We start from the raw sequence: 21,374 nt of genomic DNA on the forward strand, positions 1-21,374 counted from the left end.
CTGTGCATTTATTTCCCTGTAACACTCTGTCTCTTCACGTTTTCATCTACAGGCTCTTACAAATAAATAAATGAAATGTATGAACAAAACATCCAAGCTCTCGGTGCCTTGCTCAAGCACAGCTTGCTTACATGCCTACAAGACTCCCAGCAGGACGGGGATATGGCATCGGTAGGTTGTGCTGGGGCACCCGCCCCTCCTCACAGCCGGCCCGCCCCCGGACTACATTTCCCAGCGGCCCTCGGGAGGGGAGGAAGGCGGGCGGTTGTGGCGTGCCGGTGCCCGGGCCTGCCGGGACGGAGCATGGCTACGAGGGAGGCTGGCGGCGTGGTGCTCGGCAAGGCGGCCGAGAAGCTCTTCTCCCTCAGCGGGCTCTTCGCCGTGTACAAGCCCAAGGGGCCCACCTCGGCCGGCGTGCTCAACCTCCTGAAGGAGAAGCTGCTGGCAGGTAGGCGCCGGGGGAGGCGAGGGGCAGCACACACTCCCCGAGGTGGGCATGGAGACGAGAGGTGGGGTGTTAGTGAGGCAGGCGTAACAGAGAGGTGTGGTACTCCCAGAGCAGGAGCAGGGTGGCCTGCAGTGAACATGCGTTTAGTCCTCGAGCGCTTTGGCTGGGGGTCCCGACCACAACCCCAGCCCCTGTCAAGCCGCTGCACCCTCTTTCTGAGCCGTGGTATGGGTCGGACTGGGGGACGGAGCCATTCCTGGGTGCGTTCTGGCTCACTGCATGGAGCGGTGGTTGCCCGCGAGACTCGGTGTGTTGGTTGCACAGCACGATGGTTGTAAAGCCATATTCACCACTTGCTTACTTGGGGCAGGCATGTGGTATTGCCTGCGGTACAGCGTGATGTGAGCCTTCAATTTGAATGGGGTAAGATTTGCACTAGCAGAAAGCTCCAGGCCTGCAGTGGGTCCCAGGTTGGTTGGAGAGCTGTTGGGCATACTCCCCGGGACAGTGTGCACCCATCTGCCAGAATGGGTGTCAGCAGCTCACCGCAGCCCTGGCTGGATGTGCTGCTTCAGTCCCACTGCTTATTGCCATTAAAAAATACAATAAATACCACCAAAAGAGTGAAAACCATATTGTGTTGAGGAGTTTGGAAGTCCTGAGGACACTGCAGAAACTGCTTTTTGTGAATACGGGTAACTCCAGCTGTCAGTTACTAGGGGAAAAAAAAAAAGTGTGATCATTGTAAAGTTTGAGGGACTATGGCCTAGATTCTCTTTATAAAGTATATGTGGACTTGATAATCTAATCTGGACTTTTGGGCACTTGGTGATGAAGTGAGAACCAACTTTCATATTGGTAAGTGCTTATTCAGGCTGATTTACTCTGTAGTGAACTGTAGTGTAGTCATGGACTTAAGCTTTGCTTGGAAGAGTTTTAGCTGGATCATGTTTGATTCCCTGATGTGAAAGGCATAATGGAGGGATAATTAATAAAGTAGGTAAGGGAGTTTAGAGCATTTGTCATATTTAATAACAATAATAAATAGGGGGCCTTGAACTCTGCAAAGTTCCTGGAGTCATCAGCTGCATAGGAAGTATGGCGGGTTGAGGTGCTGTGACAGCTTGAAAGCAGCACTGAGCAAGTTCATTGCAGGGTTTCCATATGTACATGCTAATAAAAATGACCCATTACGTGAAAGTAAATACAGTAGGAATTGCTCAGATTAGGTAGCATTCAGTTTGTATATATGAGATGATTTCAGGAGCTCTGCTGCTAGTTCTTGCGTGCTTTGTTAGTGAAACTTCACAGGTGAACTATCCGCCACAGGTGAACTATCCACTGGGTTTTCTAGTGGCATTTTCTGAACATTCATTTATAACAGTACATAAGACTTGATTAGAATCTAGGTGAATATAGCTTGCAAATTGTTTGAGGTTGGGAGTAGATCTAGATGAATCACTGGTCTTATTCAGGACAGCAATTTCTGCACTACTAATTCATAGTTTAAATAATTGATCTTTAGCAAACTGGAAATGTGTGCTATTTTTCTTATGTTATAAGGTTATCCTATATTGTTTCCTTTCAATTTCTCTTTGCAGAAGCTGGCATGCAAACAAATAGGAGCAAAAAAAATCAGGTTTTGAAAATTGGACATGGTGGAACTTTGGACAGTGCAGCTGAAGGAGTTCTAGGTAATGTAAAATATAAATGCAGTCATCAAAAGGTGATTTTGGGGAACATTTTCATGCCTACATGAAATCAGAGGTGGAGGAACAATTTGAGATAAGCATGGCAGGCTTTCTGGTGTTGGGGGAAGCACAGGTGGTTGTGGTCTGGGTTAAATTTCTTCTGCATATACTTTTACATGTTTGGGTTTTTTTTTAACAGAAGGCTATGTTCCCTACCCCCAACTCCTGAAATAACCTGTGAGTTATTACATGAACATAAAGACTCTTGTGTAATGAATTCTGAATTACCTCAGAAATCGATGGCTTTTTTTTACTTAAGCTGGGGATTAATAGCATCATTTCCTAAAGTATTTGTTCTTAAACTAATGCTTTTCTGGGATTTTGAGGGAGCCTTTTGAGTTGTAATAGTCACCAAATGAAAGATGTATAAGGGCAATTCAGCTGCTGCTTTTTTAAGGCTCAGCACAGACTTTTTTGCTTCCTGTCCTGTCTTGCTTCATAAAGAAGAGTCATCAGAGAGATTTCATCTTTTAATTTTGATAGCAATCAGTCAATCCTTTTATCAAATTCCTTTGTTTTACTAAGGAACAAGATGTGCCAATTGCTGGTATTGAAAACTCGGCTGTGGCTGTGACCACTGGGCTGGGTTATTCCCATATCACATTTTGTCACTAACAGTTCTAAGTAACAGGCAAACTACACCTTGCTTAACTTGTAACCTTGTAGTTCTACTTAGCTAGAAGAAATAACAGCTATACTTCTTTGGTATTGAAAGGCAACAGGTACAACTGTGAGTATATACTGAAAGTAAATCCACTTTTTGATTTTTCGGAAAGAGCTGTGCTTCAAGGGGAGGTTGTTTGCATGAAGGGTGTTGCTAGTAGAGGCCTATAGGCTGGTAATTTTCTCTGTCACCTGTGAGCATTGCAAAATGTAACATTCTTAGGCTAGAAGTACTTACTATCTCATTTTGTTTCAATTTCCTGTAATGTGTGGCTGCTCACTGGAGAATACCCTGTGTACTGCTGAAGTGGACATTTTCCTTCTACACAGATGTTCCCTTTGAGCATGTTACTGCTCATTGTGGGAAGTCAACAGCATTGATCCAGAGAAAAAGAAAAATCACTCATGCCTCTTAATTGCTCCTACTGCTCTCTGATACCCAGCAGTCTTCAAAGCCCGCTCCTGTGGCATGACAAAAAGACTTGGGCTTGATGTGCTTCGTAAAGACAGAAGTGCATCACCTTAATATGCTATGGATTGATCATTCCAATGCCATACAAAACACACACAGGAAAATTAGTGGTAGCTGGATTGGAAGGGACAAAACTGGAGAGGAGTGGGAAAGGGAATGGGCCCAAATTTCTTGTGGGTTTGAGTAAGATATTGAGGAGAGTGGAGAACACAGCAGAAGCAAGCTACTCAGGTAGGGATGGATAGGGTGGTGAGGCAGAAAGTTTTCTTTCCTCATGGTCAGTTGTACACTAGTATTTATTTTTTGAAACCTCTAACCTTTCTTGATCTAAAATGGCTGTTTGCCAGATTTTATGTACTGGATATCTATAACTTTGTTCATTGGAACTAGTGAATTAGTTGATAGAGAGTCTTGCTTAGCATGCCAGATGTACTGCAACTAACTGAGCTGTGCTTTTCATCTGAAAATAGACTTTCATATTTTTTTTACTGCCAGCAAGTGCAAATGAGGAAGGACCTTGAAGACAGAGGTTGGTGATGAATGGCATGTGAGTGAAAGGCAGCATAGAGACCAGGTGGTATTGGTGGCCTCACACTGGTGGGAGCCTGAAATGACTGCTGACTGAGGGATAATCTTTTGTCTGTCCCCATCTGTGGCTTCTGTTGCATTTGGAAGGTGGTCGGAGCTAGGATTCAACTTCTACTTCTCAACATTAGGTCTCATATTTTAAGATACAAGAAGCAAGGAACTGTAGGTCAAGTCTTAATGAATATCTTAACGTTAGTCCATGGTTGGGGTTCCAGTTCACTGTTTCTTATTGTACAGTGGGAATTGTAAATATTTAGCTTGTTGCTGTAGGGCAGTTATGAATTGTGCTTCCACAGGAGAAGAAAAGATGAAGAAGTACCAAAACTAAAAAGTCAGTTAAACTTTGTTAGGCTCTGTGTAGTCTGGCAAGTTTAGTTTATGCCACCTTTCAATAATACACGTCACACAAGCTGATGATTAATGGGGGAAAATTGTGTCTTGTTCACAAAAGCATTCAGTGTCTCTTTAAAATGATTCTATTGAATCTCTTGACACTCCTCAGCAAATTTCAGCTCAGCAGTCATGTAGAAGTGTCGGTGATTTCATCATGTTGCAAGAACAGTGTTTGGTTATAAAATTTTATCTGTGTGCTATCTCCTTTTCTCAGCCTTGTTGCAGCTCTTTCCTGTCTTGCAAATGACAGGAACAGGCTGAACTGAAGGTTCATGAGCACAAGGGCATGTGTGACTAAATACCCTCAGGAGCAAGATGAGAAGTAATCAAGAATGAGAAGTCATCTAATGAGTCTCAGAGTGTAAAGATTGAGATGCATTAGAGCACAAATATTTGTTTAGTTTTTAAAGAAAGATTCATTGTCAGCTTAATGTTTCTGGTGCTGACTCCAGCTTAACATAGAGCTGATTTCCTGCAAGCTCCCTTAACTCCTGTGATTTTATTAAAACCAAGGGCATAAGCAGTTATGTATTCCATGAGTTGTACACAACCTGCTTTCCTTTAAAATTTTCATTGTTTCTTTGGTTTGCTGTATGTGGAGAAAGTCAATAGGAAAGCAGCTTCAGGGAAAGCACCTTGTTAAAAACTTTAAGGTAAAATATAAAAGCTCTTTTACTGTCTTATGAAGAGCTGACTGCTGTTTTGCAGAGTACTGGTTTAAGGTTGAAAAGACAGTGGTCTGTATACACAGTAATGGGAAGGTTTGATTATGAAGGATCTTTGAGAGGCAGTTGGACCTTTTGATTATTTTATTTTCTTGCTCTAAGCCTGATAAACAATTTCATTATGCTGTCTTGCTGTATTACTCTTGGTCACTATCAACCTTTAAATGGGCCATTTAGTTACAGTGAAGGCTGGATTCATTATTAGTGAGCCACAGCCTTCATCAAACCAGGATGATGTTAATTGCACTATCCATTTATTTGGTGATTAAAAGATAAATAAATGGGTTTAATTAAAGCATTTTAAGAATAGGTGAAGCTTATTTATGTTCTGCTTTAGACTTTTCCTCTCGCTACTCCTATGTTTGACCATCAGGGATGCTTTCTGTTGAGTGCAGCCTTCCAGTATCTGAAGGGGTCCTACAAGGATGCTGGAGAGGAAATATTCATCTGGGACTGTAGCGACAGGCTGAGGGGTAATGGGTTTAAACTGAAACAGGGGAAGCTCATGTTAGATGTAGGGAAGAAGTTTTTTACTGTGAGGGTGGTGAAGTACTGGCACACGTTGCCCAAAGAAATGGTGAATGCTCCATCCCTGGCAGTGTTCAAGGCCAAGTTGGGCAGAGCCTTTGGTGACATGGTTTAGTGTGAGGTGTCCCTGCCCATGGCAGGGGGGTTGAAACTAGATGATGTTGAGGTCCTTTCCAACCCAAAGAATTCTGTGATTCTATGACTCCCTTTATATGCTAAGAGACCGTGAAAGGCTATATTTCTGAGTAGCATAATATTTAGTAGTGAATTGTGTGCAATAAGGGAACTGCAGAGCTGGTTTTGAAATGGCATTTGTTCTTCTGTCTTTGCAGTGATTGGTATTGGAAAAGGAACAAAAATGCTGGGAACTATGTTGGCAGGTTCCAAGGTAAGGAATACTCAATGACTTCTATTACTGGGGTTTTTTTGTTTGTTTGTTTTTTCTTCTTGTGGAGAGCTGCATCAACATACAAATACCTTAACCTTTCTGTGTATTTATGTTAAATGTGTACTTCAGCTCCTTTCTGTATTTTGTAAAAAAAATTTGATATTAAGATTTTTACATCCAGAATGGTTTATTTTTTTTTTAAACTTTCTTTGTCTTGGTTTGTCTACAAATGTTAATAAAGCCCAAATTCCTATTTTATAGTAAGATTCCTATATTTAATGTTTAGCCCTACACCCCCCAAATGCCCAAAACAAACTATAAGAAAGATGGCACTATAAATTCTGTTTTGGAGATGTAATTATGTACAATGGTTTAGGTTTTGGTCTTTGTGTGTAGATAACATAATCATTACTAGGTTGCAGTAACAGATGTTCTTTCTTTTCTCTCTTAAATACCATGAGGCCTTGAAAGGCACCTTTTGGAATTAGGGTGTGTTTGTGATAGTAGCTATTGTTCCAGATAGCAGCTCCTGTGCTCTACAGACCATTGATAGGTGTAAGAAGCCAAAGGAAACAAAAGCCCTGTGGCTGCGTGAGATAATCCACACTGGAGCCTTGACTGATTGCAGTCTTGTGCATTGCTGCTCTTGATTAGTGGTACTATGTCATTGGTGGGTGCACTCCAGACTGTAGGTGTTACATACACAAACAATAGCATGTACTCATAAGAATAATCTACCAGTGTTGATTCTTTCTTTGCAAGTAAAATCCTGTAGATTTAGCCATTATTCTTAAATGAGAAATATAGGTAAGAATGGCAGATGGAGAAATCAGTTAAGCCTTCCAAATTTAATCTTGGACTCAGGGAAAGTCAATAGTGGGCTCAGCAAATTGATGGCCTTTCTAATGCGTTTTATTCTGCTGATTTTGCCAGTGTCTTCTGGTCTGAACACTTACGCTCTTTAAGGTGCTGAACTGATAGCTTGAGGTACAATTTGACAGTCTTCAGTTCAACTGAAAGGCAAATAATTTGAGAGAAGAAAATACAAAGAGGGTAAAAGAACGTAGCCATAGAGTCTAATCCAGAATGTACTGTAGTCACTGTCAGTCTGTGCACTGACTGTAATGTTTTGCATTTGGTCTATAGGACTGGATTTCAGAGGTATCTGTGTTTTGAAACATGCAGTAGGCAGCGGGGGCTGGATTTACAGTGGAAGGGTAAGCAGCTACAGCCTGACATCCCCTTTCAAAGAACTTTAAAGTTAAAAAATGTCACTGAGATACTAAAGCTAAATGGGCAGCAGGGGCAGACTGGTGAACTACAGCAGCTAGATCCATCAGCTCTCACCTGGCTTTAGACTGTCATAAACTGTGAGCACTTGATTCAATGAGGCAAGCAAAGTTACATCCTTACTGTAGAAAAGCTGTTCACCTGCAACTTGTTTGTGTGTTCTGATGTGGAAAAGAGTGTGGGGTAGCTAACATTTGTGCTAGGGGCATGGCAGTCATACAATCATGGAACGGTTTGGGTTGGAAAGGACCTGAAGATCATCCCTTTCCACCCCCCTGCCATAGGCAGGGATGCCTCACAGTAGACCAGGTTGCTCCAAGCCCTGTCCAATCTGGCCTTGAACAAGGTCAGGAACTGAGCAGCCACAGCTTCTCTGGACAGCCTGTTACAGTGCTTCACCACTCTCACAGGGAAGAACTTCCTGGTATCTAACCTAAATCTCCTCTAAGTTTTGAAGCCATTGCCCCTTGTCCTGTCACTAAAGTTAAGAGCCTTCATTTGGAGATTGACTTGCCTCTGCTTTCACATGTTCTATTTATACTGCAATAAGTTAGGCATACAATAATTTGTGAGTGTAAAGGAGGTTGAAGGATCTCCCAGTTATCTGCCTGTTTGTGTTTTTGACCACACTGACTCCATGGCTCATAATGTAGCAAGAGATTTTGTACAGATAAGCCCATCTCTGTCTAAATAGGCTTGAGTGTCATTTTGCATTCCATGCCACCTGCTAGGAGTTTGTACTTTTATTGCATCTTTTTTTTTACCATTGTTGATGCTGAAGTGTGTGTTGAAGTGTGAGGTTTTTCTTTTGTTCCTTTTATTACTATAAAGATTGAGTTGAACTGTCTGAGCCTCTCTAGCTAGGATTTACTGTTTGGGTATAGGGATGTATCTTGTAAAGAAGTAGTTCAGTCTATCATTGTTGGCAGCAGAGCTATGCTGAGTGGCCAAAACGTATGTTACTGCAGTAAACTCCATATGGTGGCTCTGCCAGAGATTGGACTATTTCTGTTTTTTTCCCAAACATTGTGTGAAACTTTCCTGACTCTGTGTGGCAGTTTTGAACATTATCACTTGATTTGCAACTCATACACATTATGCAAGGAGTGTTGCTCCTCCAGTGTAAATCTAATTCTCCATTGGTTTGACCTCCCTATGAATTAACTCAAAACAAATAGAAATGTTCAGCCAAGGGCAATACCTACTTACTGTTCCAGATTTCTCATTGAATTCTTAGTATTTATCCAGAAATAAAAATATGTGCATGCTGGCTTAGGTTTTGTTTGTTTGCTGTATTTTATTTCAAATATTCCAAGTGAGGGGGAGAAGTGGAATGCTCTTGGATCTGGAATGTAAATACTGAGCATTTAATACGTGTTACATAGGGAAAACACTTTTCTTTCTTGTTTTCAGGGATTTGGACTTGGTCTTGCTTGAACTTTTTTTGCACTGCATTATTTTGAGAGCAATCTTTTTATTATGTTTGCAAAATAAAGTTAGTAGAATGAAAAACCATTTCCTGCTTCACCAGTAAAAGTAATATGGTAGGGGTGGAGCAGTTTATATTATGCTGTTTCTGAATGACTCAGTCTTATTGGTGACTTGTCTGTCTCAAACACAATGTAAAAGTGATCTTTTTGGAGGGAAATGGGCTAGAAAATGCTAGCTAAGAGAACAGTTTCCAAAGTGGTAATCCTGCTTTAAAAACTCTCATCTACCACAATGTGCTGTTATATAGAAGCAATGAGGGAGATGATCAGGAGCTCATCAGAGAAAGAAAAAGGAAGAGCAAAAAGTAATGAAATTCTTCATTATTCTAATACATTCCTTTGGGAGGAGATGTCTTCCAACACATACAGCCTTTATTTTTAGGTGGGATAAAACAGAGTAATTGAAACTTTCAGACTTTACTTTCGTGCTTCATTGGCATTATTCCATGCAGTAAATCTGGGTTCATCTAAAGAGAACTTGAGTCATACCAGTGTGAATGAAGCCAGAACATCCATCAAACTGTGCTTGAAGCCAGTGCCTCTCAAGCAGCAGAAAGCATGAGCGCGTTGGATTTATCGGAGGATCCAGCTTCTCATGGTCCACACACAATCTGAAACCCCAAGTGCTCAGTGAGTGACTTGATGGGGATTGCTTGAGTACTTTGCGCTGGTTGCACAAGCTGAGGCAGGAACTAGTTACAATAGAAAATTTAATCTTAAAAGCTGTGGCCTCTCCAGAACTAAACACTATGAAAAAAAACCCTAATAACTAGCTAGGGTACAACCCAGACTCCAAATGTTCACAAGGACTAGAAAGAGAAAAGGAGATTATGGTCAGAATGAAGATACATCAGTGACCTAATATGTGATAGCTTCAATTTATCACAATTTTTTAATATTTGAGTTCTTATGAATCCTGGGTGGAAAATGAGCCCTAGTTCAGTGATGAGGTCTTAAAGCTTGCAGTCACACTTGAATCCTACATCTCCCTACGGGAGAGGGCTTGCCTGAGCAGGTGTTGGTTCACGTCACGTCAGAGGATTACTGAGACATATGTAAGTTACTTTTTGCAGTGTAATTCTGGGATTAGAGTTTGAATATTGCAAAATTCTTTGTTTTCTGATGTTGGTACCATGTGCTGTGGAACAGCATGTCCATACGGAAGGTTGTTTCTTTACCTCCTGTAATTATCTTACTGTCCTAAAAATTAGGCTTTAATTTGTATCCCTTAGCTTCTCAAACCTAAAGGTTGCAAGCTTTCTCCATGAATTAATTTTTTTGGAATTAAGTCCTTTGCTTCTATCTTTTGGCAATGAGTTCAATGAATTAATAATGCATTAAAAAGCACATCTAGTAGTTCTGTAAGGAGCAGAACTAATGAAGCCTTTTCTTGTTTACAGCTTGTTAGACACCAAAGCCCCATGTGGACTCTTTAGTACCCAGCAATACAGTGGGGATCCCTCTGGAGACTTTTTCTTCATGGAAGCTGCAATAGATTTATTTCCTCTGTTTCTTTACAGGAGGCTTATAAGAACTCAGCATCTCTGAGACCTCTGTTCTTCTGCCAACATTTGTGTGTTTGCACATTAACATGCACACCATGATGGTGTAAGCGCTGTTCCTTTGAAAATCCTCATTTTCTTTTTAAAGAGCCTTGTGTGGTGGGGTTTTTTTGTGGGTTTGAGTCTTTTTTTTAATGTATTTCAAAAGCAGTTTGTGCTCCAGTTTGCATATTTGAGTTACGAGTGCAAGAAAATTGAGTTGACTTTCCTTTTGAAGGATGCTCTTGGTGGTGTGTGCTCTTACTTTTAATCTTAAAAAAGAATCCTCTGCAGTATCACCAGCTGAGCTCTTTGCTTCAGTTTGCTTTCTTTTGGAACTGATAAAGCCAAAACTACTTATTCGTACAGTGTATAGTGAAGTGTTCTGTTTTCTTCTTCATATTCTGATATTTTTAACAGTCTCTTGGCAGGGCAAAATTTGTGGGTAGTGGTAATACTTTTTATTAGACTAATTGGCATAGTATGGGACATGGTGTTCGGGTCTGTATGGCCTTTCTCAGATTTAAAATAGAAGCCATGGACTTTAAGTGTATTGCAGATTTATTTAGAGTTTAGTGAAGTAGGAATCTTCTGGACCAGAAAGACCATACTTTCTGAAAGGAAAAATAGGTCATCATAGAGTCATAGGGTGGTTTGGGTTGGAAAGGCCTTAAGATCATCCAGTTCCAACCCCCTGCCATGTGCAGGAATGCCTCACACTAGACGATGTTGCCCAAGGTTCTGTCCAGCCTGGCCTTGAACACTGCCACGGGTGGAGGATTTACCGCTTTAGACAAACTTTTCAGTGCCTTGCCACTCTCATGGTAAAGAACTTCTTCCTTATATGTAACCTGAACTTCCTCTGTTTCAGTTTAAATCCATTACCACTTGTTGTATCACAGTGCTGTAGATGCTTTTGGGTATGGTATACCAACAATTCTGTCTGGGCAAGCAGTTATAGGTAAGACCCCAAGACTGTTCTGCACAGTTGAGATGCATTTTATTACCTGCTGTAATAAACTAGAGAAAGAAAACAATTTATCTGCTGTGCAGGATAGCAAGGTATTGCTCACAATTGATCAGCCAAACCAGTCGTGGGATGAGGGGGAATGTTATTGCTTGCTGATGATTTCTCAGATCCCATCTTGCTTATGTTGATCTGTGGTTTTAGTTGGGCTTTTGCTTCTAAATTGCAATATTAACATAGCCAACTGTCTGTATTTGTCTTGGAGTAATCCAAGTAAAAGCGGTTTGTTTGCTTTTTAGCTCTTCCCCTAGGAAATTTGTCATCTGCAACACCTCATTTTTCACTCTGTGGTCCATGCTGCCTTACATTCTCACATCTCTTTGTTTACGGTATCCCATCCGCAATAACCAAGGGTTATTGAGATGGGAGAAGTATCATAGAAAGAGTACAGCATATGACCTGCTCATTTAAGCAAAATGGATTGTAGCTGCATGAAATGTCACTATTTTGCCTTTGTGCAAGCCCGAAGAAATTATTGTCTCCATATAAGGGAGGTAGGAGAGGAAAAGAGGAGATGATAAGGTTATCTCCTAGGGGAAAGAGAGCGCCTGGTAGATTATACATTGTGGCATGTGAAGGGGTTAGTGTGAGGTAACATTTCAGTGTGCCATAAATCCAGTATCTCTGTTGAGCCCATGTTGTTTTTCTAAACTCAGTGGAGTTATGAATTTTAGTTCCCAGGCTTGTTTTGAAAGGTGCTTTATAGGTTTCCCTTAAGGAAAGGGACTGACAGATTGGAGATGGAGTGATTGCTTTATGAGAGATGTTAACCCATGGGCAGATGGATGTGTTTCAGCCCTTGTAGACTGGTGAGGTGAATTCTTCCTGACGTGTAGTGGTTGCTTAATTTTACCCATTTACTTACTGTTTTGTGCGTTAGATGGAGTATATTACATTCCTGAAATATAGCTAAAGGACAGAGAAGTCTTGACATTTCTCTTACATGGTATTTCATACGTTACTGTGCAAACACCCAAAGAATACTTCCTTGGGTGTTTGCACAGTGCAGTGCAAAGATGTCATGTCTATTAATAAAACTTGTCCTACTTAATGTCTGTATTCTGTAACATCTATATCCCAGTACCACTATAATAGTTTGCCTTTTGTTTTTAACCACTACTGACACCTGAGAAAGTAAGTTCTGGTTCTGCAAAGACTACTGTAATTCTATGACCTCCTTCAGAGCTGAGGAGGTTGGTTCAGAGACCCATTATTGTTTATGCAAACTTAGCATTGATTTCTGTCCTGTGTGTATCATTTTACATTACTGACAACAAATTTCTTTTTCCCTGAATGCCTCAAGATATTAACTAGAGATCAATGTCAGTTTATGAAAGTAGGGTTGTCTTCCTTACTTTGTCACAAGGTGAATGCTTATATAAAAAGAAGGCTGGGAAAATGCATGAATAATGTTGGGCTTTATGTGTTTTGAGAATGTGTAGAAGGTGTTGTCAAAACAAGATGCACTGAGAGAATGTTATGGCCACATAGAGGAGGATGCAGGAATCGGGAAGTGCTAAGTGTGCCTGGATTAAAGGGTCTTAAATGTGCCTTTGCTATGTTACATGTTTTTGACATCTTCGATTACCTGTTACTGCACGAGATCTGATACATTTTTTTAACCTGTGTTTTTGGTAACAAATCGTAAGAGAAGGCATAGATTTGAATATCTACTCTTTCCTGCCCTGCCCAGTATCCCCAAAACAAAATCATAGAAGCAGCAGCTGTTGAATAGTAGAGATACACTTTCCTGCAGTGGTACCATTAGTAAGCTGTCTTGACACGCTGTGTATTGCTGGAGTGTCTTTTATGCTCACCCCAGAGGCCTAATCTATTAATAGCTCAGCTTCATGCTCTGTTAATATTCACACTTTATAAATTGTTGGAAATCTTGAGGAGACTGCACCTATTGTGCTGCAGAAAATCTTTCCCCAAAAAATGCAGAATATTTTAACAGCATGCTCTAGTATTGGTTTTTTCCTGTTCTTCCATTCACGAGGTCAGTGTTGCCTCTATTCCTCTTGACCTTTCTATAATTGGATGTATGTCTGTGCTGCATGTATAGTTCTTGCTTGCATTCTTTAAGGAAAATATCAAGACTGCAACATGGCAAGGCTTTTTTTAGGCTTTTTTCTCTTTCTCAGTAAAAATCACAGGAAAACAGGAAAGAAGTCAGCAGCTTTAAACTAGCCATTCACCACTTTTTCTGCTTGTGTTCCTTTAGTAATTTGGTGATGCTTCTTAGCATTGCCTTTTTACTGCATCTTGGCCTTAGCAATGTCTTTGAATTCACCCAAGTGCCTTCATGCATTCAATTTTATCTGTGGATTTGTATGTACCTATAAAGTCTTATCCGTCTGGAAGGACTGTCTTAAGTCTCTGGGCAGAGAATTATGAATTTCCTTAAAACTCTGTTTCGGGTAGAAGCTGAAGGTCATCCTTATTTATTTTGTATAATCCGTGGTGTAGGTGCTAGAAGACATAATGAGGAAACAGGTATTAAAGCTGAAATGTAAAGACCAACTAGAGATACTTTGGTGAGTGGGAGAGGTTTTCACAGGCAGAAAGTGTTAGAAAGGTTTGCATAAAGAGACTGTGGATCACAAGCAGCCACTTTTGCCCATTAACCTGCATCCCTCTCGGATGTTGCAAGCTTCTATTGTGCAAGTGATGTGTGGCCATGGTGCTATATTTGTGACCTAGTGTTCCTGTTACTGTTGGGATTGTTTCCCCTCTCATGCCATTTCCTGCCCTTCCTCTAATACCAAAATTTAAACTTGCTGCAGCTTTCAAGTACACTTTTATGGCTTTGAACTCCAGGTGAAGTATCTTCTATGGGTTCCCCTAGTCCTTCCCATTGAAAATCTGGTCACCCCGTAGTTTGAACTTTTAAAATAAGCTGACATAAGAGGTCAAAAAATCGTGTTAGTCCCAGAGTAAAGATCAGATAGTTCTTCAGCAGTGACAGTACAATTACAGCATCCAGCAGTAAATAAAATTTAATGCAGACTTAGCACAAAGTCAGCTTTTTCTTTGAGGAGGAAAAAAAAAAGAATGGTGGAGAAAAGAAGTTGTAATGTTTGTGTCCATGAAGAGGACACGCATGGTGTTTGATAATTTTGGCTTAGCTCTGTCAAAAAATATGGAACTCCTCCCTCATCTTGCAGTCTTTGTTTTGCCTCTGTGAAACCTGCTTTTAAGAGATTAGGGCTCTGTGCTTTTAGTATATTGGAATCTGCTTAGTGAGAGTGCTTTGTTTTGGAAAACAATTGAAACTATGGCAACCCTCAGGGTTGTTTTTTCCCAGCTTATTTGTCTGCCTCATGTACTTCTGATTTGGTGGATGATTGGCATACTGGAAAACACTGGTAGCTGTTAAGGTTATACAAACAGCAAACATAAATTATGTAAACATTAAATCCAGAGCACCTTAGTTGTGCATTAGAAATCATGGAATGGTTTTGGTCGGAAAGGACCTTAAGATCATCTAGTGTCAATCCCCCTTCCATGGGCAGGGACACCTCACACTATACCATGCCACCCAAGGCTCTGTGAACTTGTCCTTGAACACTGCCAGGGATGGAGCATTCACAACCTCCCTGGGCAACCCATTCCAGTGCCTCACCACCCTAACAGGAAAGAATTTCCTCCTTATATCCAATCTAAAGTTCCCCTGCTTAAGTTTTAACCCATTACCCCTTGTCCTATCACTACAGTCCCTAATGAAGAGTACATCCCCAGCATCCCTATATGCCCCCCTTCAGATACTGGAAGGTATCCACCATGAGGTCTCCACGCAGCCTTCTCTTCTCTAGGCTGAACAGCCCCAACTTCCTCAGCCTGTCTTCATACAGGAGGTGCTCCAGTCCCCTGATCATCATCGTGGCCTCCTCTGGACTTGTTCCAACAGATCCAGGTCCTTTTTATGTTGCGGACACCAGAACTGCACACAGTACTCCAGGTGGGTTCTCACAAGAGCAGAGGGTCAGGATCACCTCCTTCGACCTGCTGGTCATGCTCCTTTTGATGCAGCCCAGGATACGGTTGGCTTTCCGGGCTTCGAGCGCACACTGAAGACAGCTCATTTTCCTTTTCTCATCAACCAGCACCCCCCAAGTCCTTCTCCTTGGGCTGCTCTGAATCTCTTCTCTGCCCAACCTGTAGCTGTGCCTAGGATTGCCCCTACCCAGGTGTAGGACCTTGTTCTTGGCTTGGTTGAACTTCATAAGGCTGGCACGGGCCCACCTGTCAAGCATGTCAAGGTCCTTCTGCATGGCATCCCTTCCCTCCAGTGTATCAACCGAAGCACACAGCTTGGTGTCATCGGCAAACACTCTGTGTTCAGTTGCTGCTGTGATTAGAAAATGGGTCATCCTTGGATGAACTGTTCTGAGCTGCCTCTTCCAGGGAGCTTGCCTGGTAAATTCTTGCAGTGGGAGCCATCTTAAAATCTTCCTGACAGCTACCAGTGACCTTGTTTCATAATTGCTTGTGTTTCTGTCTAGCTCTTCCAAAGTGTTGCTTCTCCATGTTTGAAAAAGCATTTAAAACATGTTACAATTTCAGATTTCAAGTCTCTGGCTTCGTTCCAAAGAAAGCTTTGATATATTAACAGTTAAAACTGAGAGGCTCCATTCCATGGTCTGTCTGGCATTTGCACTGATAAGTGGGGCAGACATACCTGGCAGTCAGCCCAGGGGCTTCAGCCTCCAGTAACCCCCCTGGTGGGTTGTGCAGTTAATAGCTATGCTGGCTATACAGCCCCTCTACTGGGAGAGGATTCTTCTTCCTTCTCCTCCTCTTCCTTCTTTCACAGTTAAAAATGTATGCTGATAAAGTCTCACTTATTTTTATCGATGTTTTCCCTTTCTGCATTAGTATAGCAATTTATCTGAAATTGGATGTGAAATGAAAAAGCCAAATGATAGCTATTCTGTTAGTAAAACATTATTTTAAACATCATATGGTTTATTATTTGTGAGAATTTTGTCTGTGTCCTGTGATTGTGACTCTAAAACAAAATTCCTCTTTCCAAGATTTCAGATTTATTAGAGAGTTGGTTTGTAATTTGTTTCTTATGGGTTCCTGTAAGCCTGTTTTTTCTCCAGTCCTGGCTCTCATGGCGTATTTCTTTCTAGTCATGGGTATGGCAGCAGATACATGACTGCCAAAGCACTTCACTGTCTTTCTGGTCTTGTTGAAGGTTTGCATCCATCACATCCCCCAGTTTGTGTGACAGAGTTTTCGCATTAGCACTGACAGAGTGCATTGGTTTGTCACTGTAAAGTGTCGTCTTAAGGCTGTCTCATCACTAGTGTGAATGAAGGAGTTGCTTATACTTAAGGATTTTTAATCACTTTGCTGCCTTTTATTTCAGTTGCTGTAATGTCAAGAAAATGAGAGCTATAGCCATTACAGAATCATAGAATAGTTAGGGTTAGGAAAGGACCTTAAGATCATCAAGTTCCAACCCCCCTGCGATGGGCAGGGACACCTCCCACTAAACCATGCCAGCCAAGGCTCTGTCCAACCTGGCCTTGGACTCCCTAATTCCCATTCCCTAATGCAGGATAGTTTTGGGAAGGTCTGTATGCCCTCAAGGTTGTCATACTGTTGTGCAGTTGAGGCTCTGTTTTGGGACCATGCAGCCCACCATTAGAATAAAATAATATATGATGCTGCTGTGCTTGCAAGTTGTGACTGGGAATGCTTGATCATGGCTCTTAATACACTACACTTGCACGTTGTGGAATCCTATAGGGAAGCTGAGATGCTGCTTTTCATCTTTAAATTGTTTGGGTCCCAGTCTCTTGAGGTAAGCAGTGGGCAGGGCGTAGGAGCTATTGATTGGTAGTTTTCTCTGATGAGCCACCGATACAGCAACATTTCCTGTCATAGTCTGCACTTGCTTTTCCACTGCCTGCAATAGCTCCTACCTTGCTTTTTCTGTTTCAGGTTGAGGGGGTTGAAGGCAGCGTGGTTGTGAGCAGTTCCTGTCTGTGTTCCTGCAGTGATTTGTAATTTAAGAGCACAGGAGGAATGCCCCTAGATGTATTTTATAAAACTGGAAGAAATAAATGTTCGCCAGCGTAGGTGGGAAAAGGTCACCAAAGACTTATTAAATGACTCAGAATCTATTGGGTACTTCTGAGGGCAGTGTGAGTTAGAGTCTAAAGAGACAATGCTCAATTTTGACACAAAATAAGAGGAACATTAGATCAAGATCTGGACTCTCATTTTATCTTCTACAAGCTCCAGGTCCTGCACGCTACCAAAGGGGAAATAAACCCTATTAAGTGACTAGTAAGAATTATGATATATAATTGTAGATACCCAAGGGCAGTCCAGATACTGATCATAAACCAGCTGTAATTCGTAATTTCCTGACCTGTTATAGCCTTCTTTGTGCACTATTGCATTGCTGGCTTGAGACTTTCGTGACTCTTTAATGGCTCCTTTAAGGAATGGGGATTTGTGACTAATTTTAAGGGACTTTTTTTTTTTTTTTTTTACATATTGAATGGCTTTTTGCCTTTTTTGCAGGAATCAAAGGGGAAGTCAAGTGTTTAGATTTGGATTACAGTGTTCATACAGTTTGTATTTACATATAAACAGATGATACTATCTCTCTGTGGCTGGTAGGTCAAATAACATGTTATTGTAACAGCCAGTCTGAAGCAAGATAGCCAAAACCAGCATTAAGAGGAAGAAAGTCCTACAAACTGAAGTAGTAACATTTGGAAACATCTGAAGATGGTGTGTGAGGTTTCAAACTTTCAGATTTAGAGTTTTACTGAACTGCTAAGATGATTCATCATGCCAGAATTATAAAGATCTCACATGGCTTTATTAACCTCTAGAATAGTTGCTGACTAGTGTTTCTAGCTATGCTGTTGAATGTTAAGAACTAGATCATTAAATGTCTCGCAAAGCAGGCAATTTTATGGTCCTAAAGCAGATAGTAATGTACTTGAACATTTATTTAAATATTTGTTGCTGAGCAGCCTTCATCCATTCTGCCTTTCACTTCTTTTCCATACCTTCCAAAAGGATGTGAACTTCAAGGGTTTTACTTTTAAAACGCCTAATTTTGCAGAGTTACCAGGGGAGTCAGACATCTGCAGTGTGGGGGAGAAGAATAGCCTTCATGTGGTGGTATGATTTAACCCTGAAGGCAGCAAAACACCACACAGCTATTCACTCACTGCTCCCAAGTGGGACAGGGGAGACACTTGCAAGAAAAAAGGTAAAACTCATGGGTTTGGATAAAGGGAGTTTAATAGGTAAAGCAAAACAAGGAATTCAGTCACCACTTCCCATGGGCTTGCAGGTGTTCAGTCATCTCCAGGACAGCAGGGGTCCATCACATGGAATGGTTACTTGGGAAGACAAATACCATCATTCCCAGCGTCACTCCTTTCTTCCCCCAGTATCACATGTGGAGCATGTGGGATATCCCTTGGGTCAGTTGGGATCAGCTGTCCTGGCTGTGTCCCCTCCCAGCACCTTGTGCCCCTCCAGCCTTCTTGCTGGTGGAGTGAGGAGCAAGAAAAGGCCTTGGCTCTGTGTAAGTGCTGCTCAGCATGAAAACACCTCTGTGTTATGAACACTCTTTTAGCACAGATCCAAAGCACAGCCCCATACCAGCTACTATGGAGAAAATGAACTCTACCCCAGCCAAAACCAGCACATAAGCAAATAATACATTTATTTTTACATTAAAAGTCAGATTGCCTTTAGTCTGACTATTCCTGCTGCTTCCATTTAGTGGCAGTTGCTTGAAGAAATACATTGAAGTGGCAGGTTGTCACATGGAACAAAATCGAGGCATGTCTTAATAGTCCAACTTTGTGTGTGTGATTTTTATGCCTAGAGTATTATTACTTGAGCTTGTTTGTACTTCACAAGTACATGAAAAAGGATGCATTGCATCAAAGAGTAAAATGTTACTGCTTATGCATGTTTGGATGTGTTCAGTAGAATTTAGTGAACCCACTTCTAAAAGATGCATCCTTTTACAACTTGATTCAAATTTGTGTTAGCTTAGTTAGGAGTAGGTTCACTGAAATCTCACTGGGAATTAGGCGTGTGGAACACCTTGAGTTTTCTCTCCCAGACTATGTAAACGCTTTACTTTCAAAGCCCGTGGACTTAACATAGGGTTGATGCAAATGGAATGGAATGGCAGAGACAGTGGGTCAGACCACAGATTTTAATACTTGTAAGTATCTCCAAACTTGATCCAAACTCATGTTACAAAGTGAGTCTTCACGTGTTGGAGGCCTTGTGAAAGCATGTAGTTCATGGAAAGCCTTCTGTCAGCTTCAGCAGATTCTGCGTATGCATACAGACTGGCAGTACTTAGAGTGAAAATGTGGGAAAGGAGATGAGGTGAAATGCAGTAAGGACAAGAGCTACTGGCATGGGAACAGGTTAATTCTTGCAAGCTGCAAACACAAACACACTTAAGAATTCTTTAGAGAAAAACCCTGAAACAAATATTCAGAGAACCCACCATGAGCAGAGCTGTCACTCAGTGGCATTGCACTCCTGGTGCTGGTCAGCAAGGTCCTTACTGGATGCCAGATATTCAAAACCACCTTTAGGCTACTGCATATCGCTGCATTTCATGGCAGAACTGTTGTAATACTTTGCCTTGGACAGAGGTGTTTCGCTTTCACAAGTGAAGGTCTTTGTGTCTTCCTTTTGTTTAAATAGTGAAGGAATAGAAAAATAGTGTGAAAGGTACTCTATGTGCTTTGCTTCAACAGTGGTATATCACACCGCACTGAGGCTTTGATTTTCTCACCCTATTATTTCCTTTATGGTAGTGATGTATTTATAGTAAAAATTAGATTCCATGTTGCTTCTTCCAGGGGTTTCTAAAACTGAAATCACAGGCACATATAATGCAGGATTTACTTTTTGCTTAGTTCTATGTCTTTTCATATTTACTTTTGCTTACTCAAAGGCACTGGATTGACTATTTAAACAGTATTCTTCCTCTCCTTACTGAAGTACTTGGTAGTTGCAGTCTTTATTAAAAAAGAAAAAAGAAAGAACCTTGAAGACCTGACTCTCCAACCTTCTTTTTCCTCTCTTTTTCCTTCCCAGAAATACACTGCCATTGGGCTACTGGGCAAAGCTACTGATACATTAGATGCTACAGGAAAAGTAACTGAAGAAAAACCTTATGGTAAGCAAAAATTTATCTGTATACTTGATGTGATTTGAAGGCATAAATGGTCTCTAGCATAGAAAAGCGGAAGAGATGTTTGGCACTCTGTGAATTAAGTTTAAATGTGAAATCACACTAAGATTATTTCCTCTTCAACTTCAGTGCTCATATAATTCAGAGCAGCTTCATGCAATTATGTCCAGTGCAAGTGTTCATTTCTTCTGGAAAGAAACAAACCAGGCATTAGATTAGGAGGGAGAAAATAGAATTGGGCAGGACTGTGTCATTTGAAATCTGTGACAGGCTGACAAATGGCATGCTGTGTCCAGTAAAATTTTCCTTTTTCAGTGTGTAGTCCTCTTTTAGTAATGCCATTCAAGGCCAGTGGGGGAATAAAGTACTTAGATCTTCCCTCTAGGCTGCCCCTTTATCTACAGACTGCTCAAGGTAAAATGAGGATGGCGTAAACTACTCTCTGTATATGTACACTCACCAAATCTTGCTCTTGCTTGCAGTCTGTGTCCTAGCAACTTCAAGAGGTGAACTTTTCTGACCAGCAAAGCACAGTGCAAGAGTTTAAGGCCTCACAGCTAATCCTGACTGTGGCTTTGGTGGTGTGGACAATTCTACAATACTCAGGGCATCTTAGAGACAACACAGAACTAACCAGGGACCCACCAAATGTATTTACCATTAATTCCTTCACAACCTGGGGAAAAAAGGGGAAAAAAGTAACTGGTTGCTTAGCAACTCACTAGGTCCCACATTGTTTGTGGTAGCTGGTAATAGGTACATGAAGTAAATTAGCCTTTTTTTTTTAATAGCATGATGGAAAAGGTGGCCTGGATTCCACCTCTGACACCCAAACCCTTTTCTTACGCAGTTTGTCTTT

General features: G+C 41.3%; 1 protein-coding gene across 1 annotated transcript in view; it reads left to right on the top strand.

The window, feature by feature from the left end:
- Positions 1-224: 224 nt before the first annotated feature.
- TRUB1 (TruB pseudouridine synthase family member 1) overlaps positions 225-21,374 on the top strand; it is a 28,438-nt gene continuing 7,288 nt past the window's right edge. The window contains exons 1-4 of the mRNA XM_061372769.1: positions 225-448; positions 2,050-2,142; positions 5,901-5,956; positions 20,419-20,500. Coding sequence (XP_061228753.1) covers positions 304-448; positions 2,050-2,142; positions 5,901-5,956; positions 20,419-20,500 — 376 coding nt within the window. The 5' untranslated portion in view covers positions 225-303. The remainder of the gene's footprint in view (positions 449-2,049; positions 2,143-5,900; positions 5,957-20,418; positions 20,501-21,374) is intronic.

The sequence above is a fragment of the Neopsephotus bourkii genome, unplaced genomic scaffold (genome assembly GCF_033783945.1).
Source record: "Neopsephotus bourkii isolate Nb327-2 ecotype Australia unplaced genomic scaffold, CSIRO-AGI_Nbou_v1 NB_1615, whole genome shotgun sequence".
Classification (NCBI taxonomy): domain Eukaryota; kingdom Metazoa; phylum Chordata; class Aves; order Psittaciformes; family Psittacidae; genus Neopsephotus; species Neopsephotus bourkii.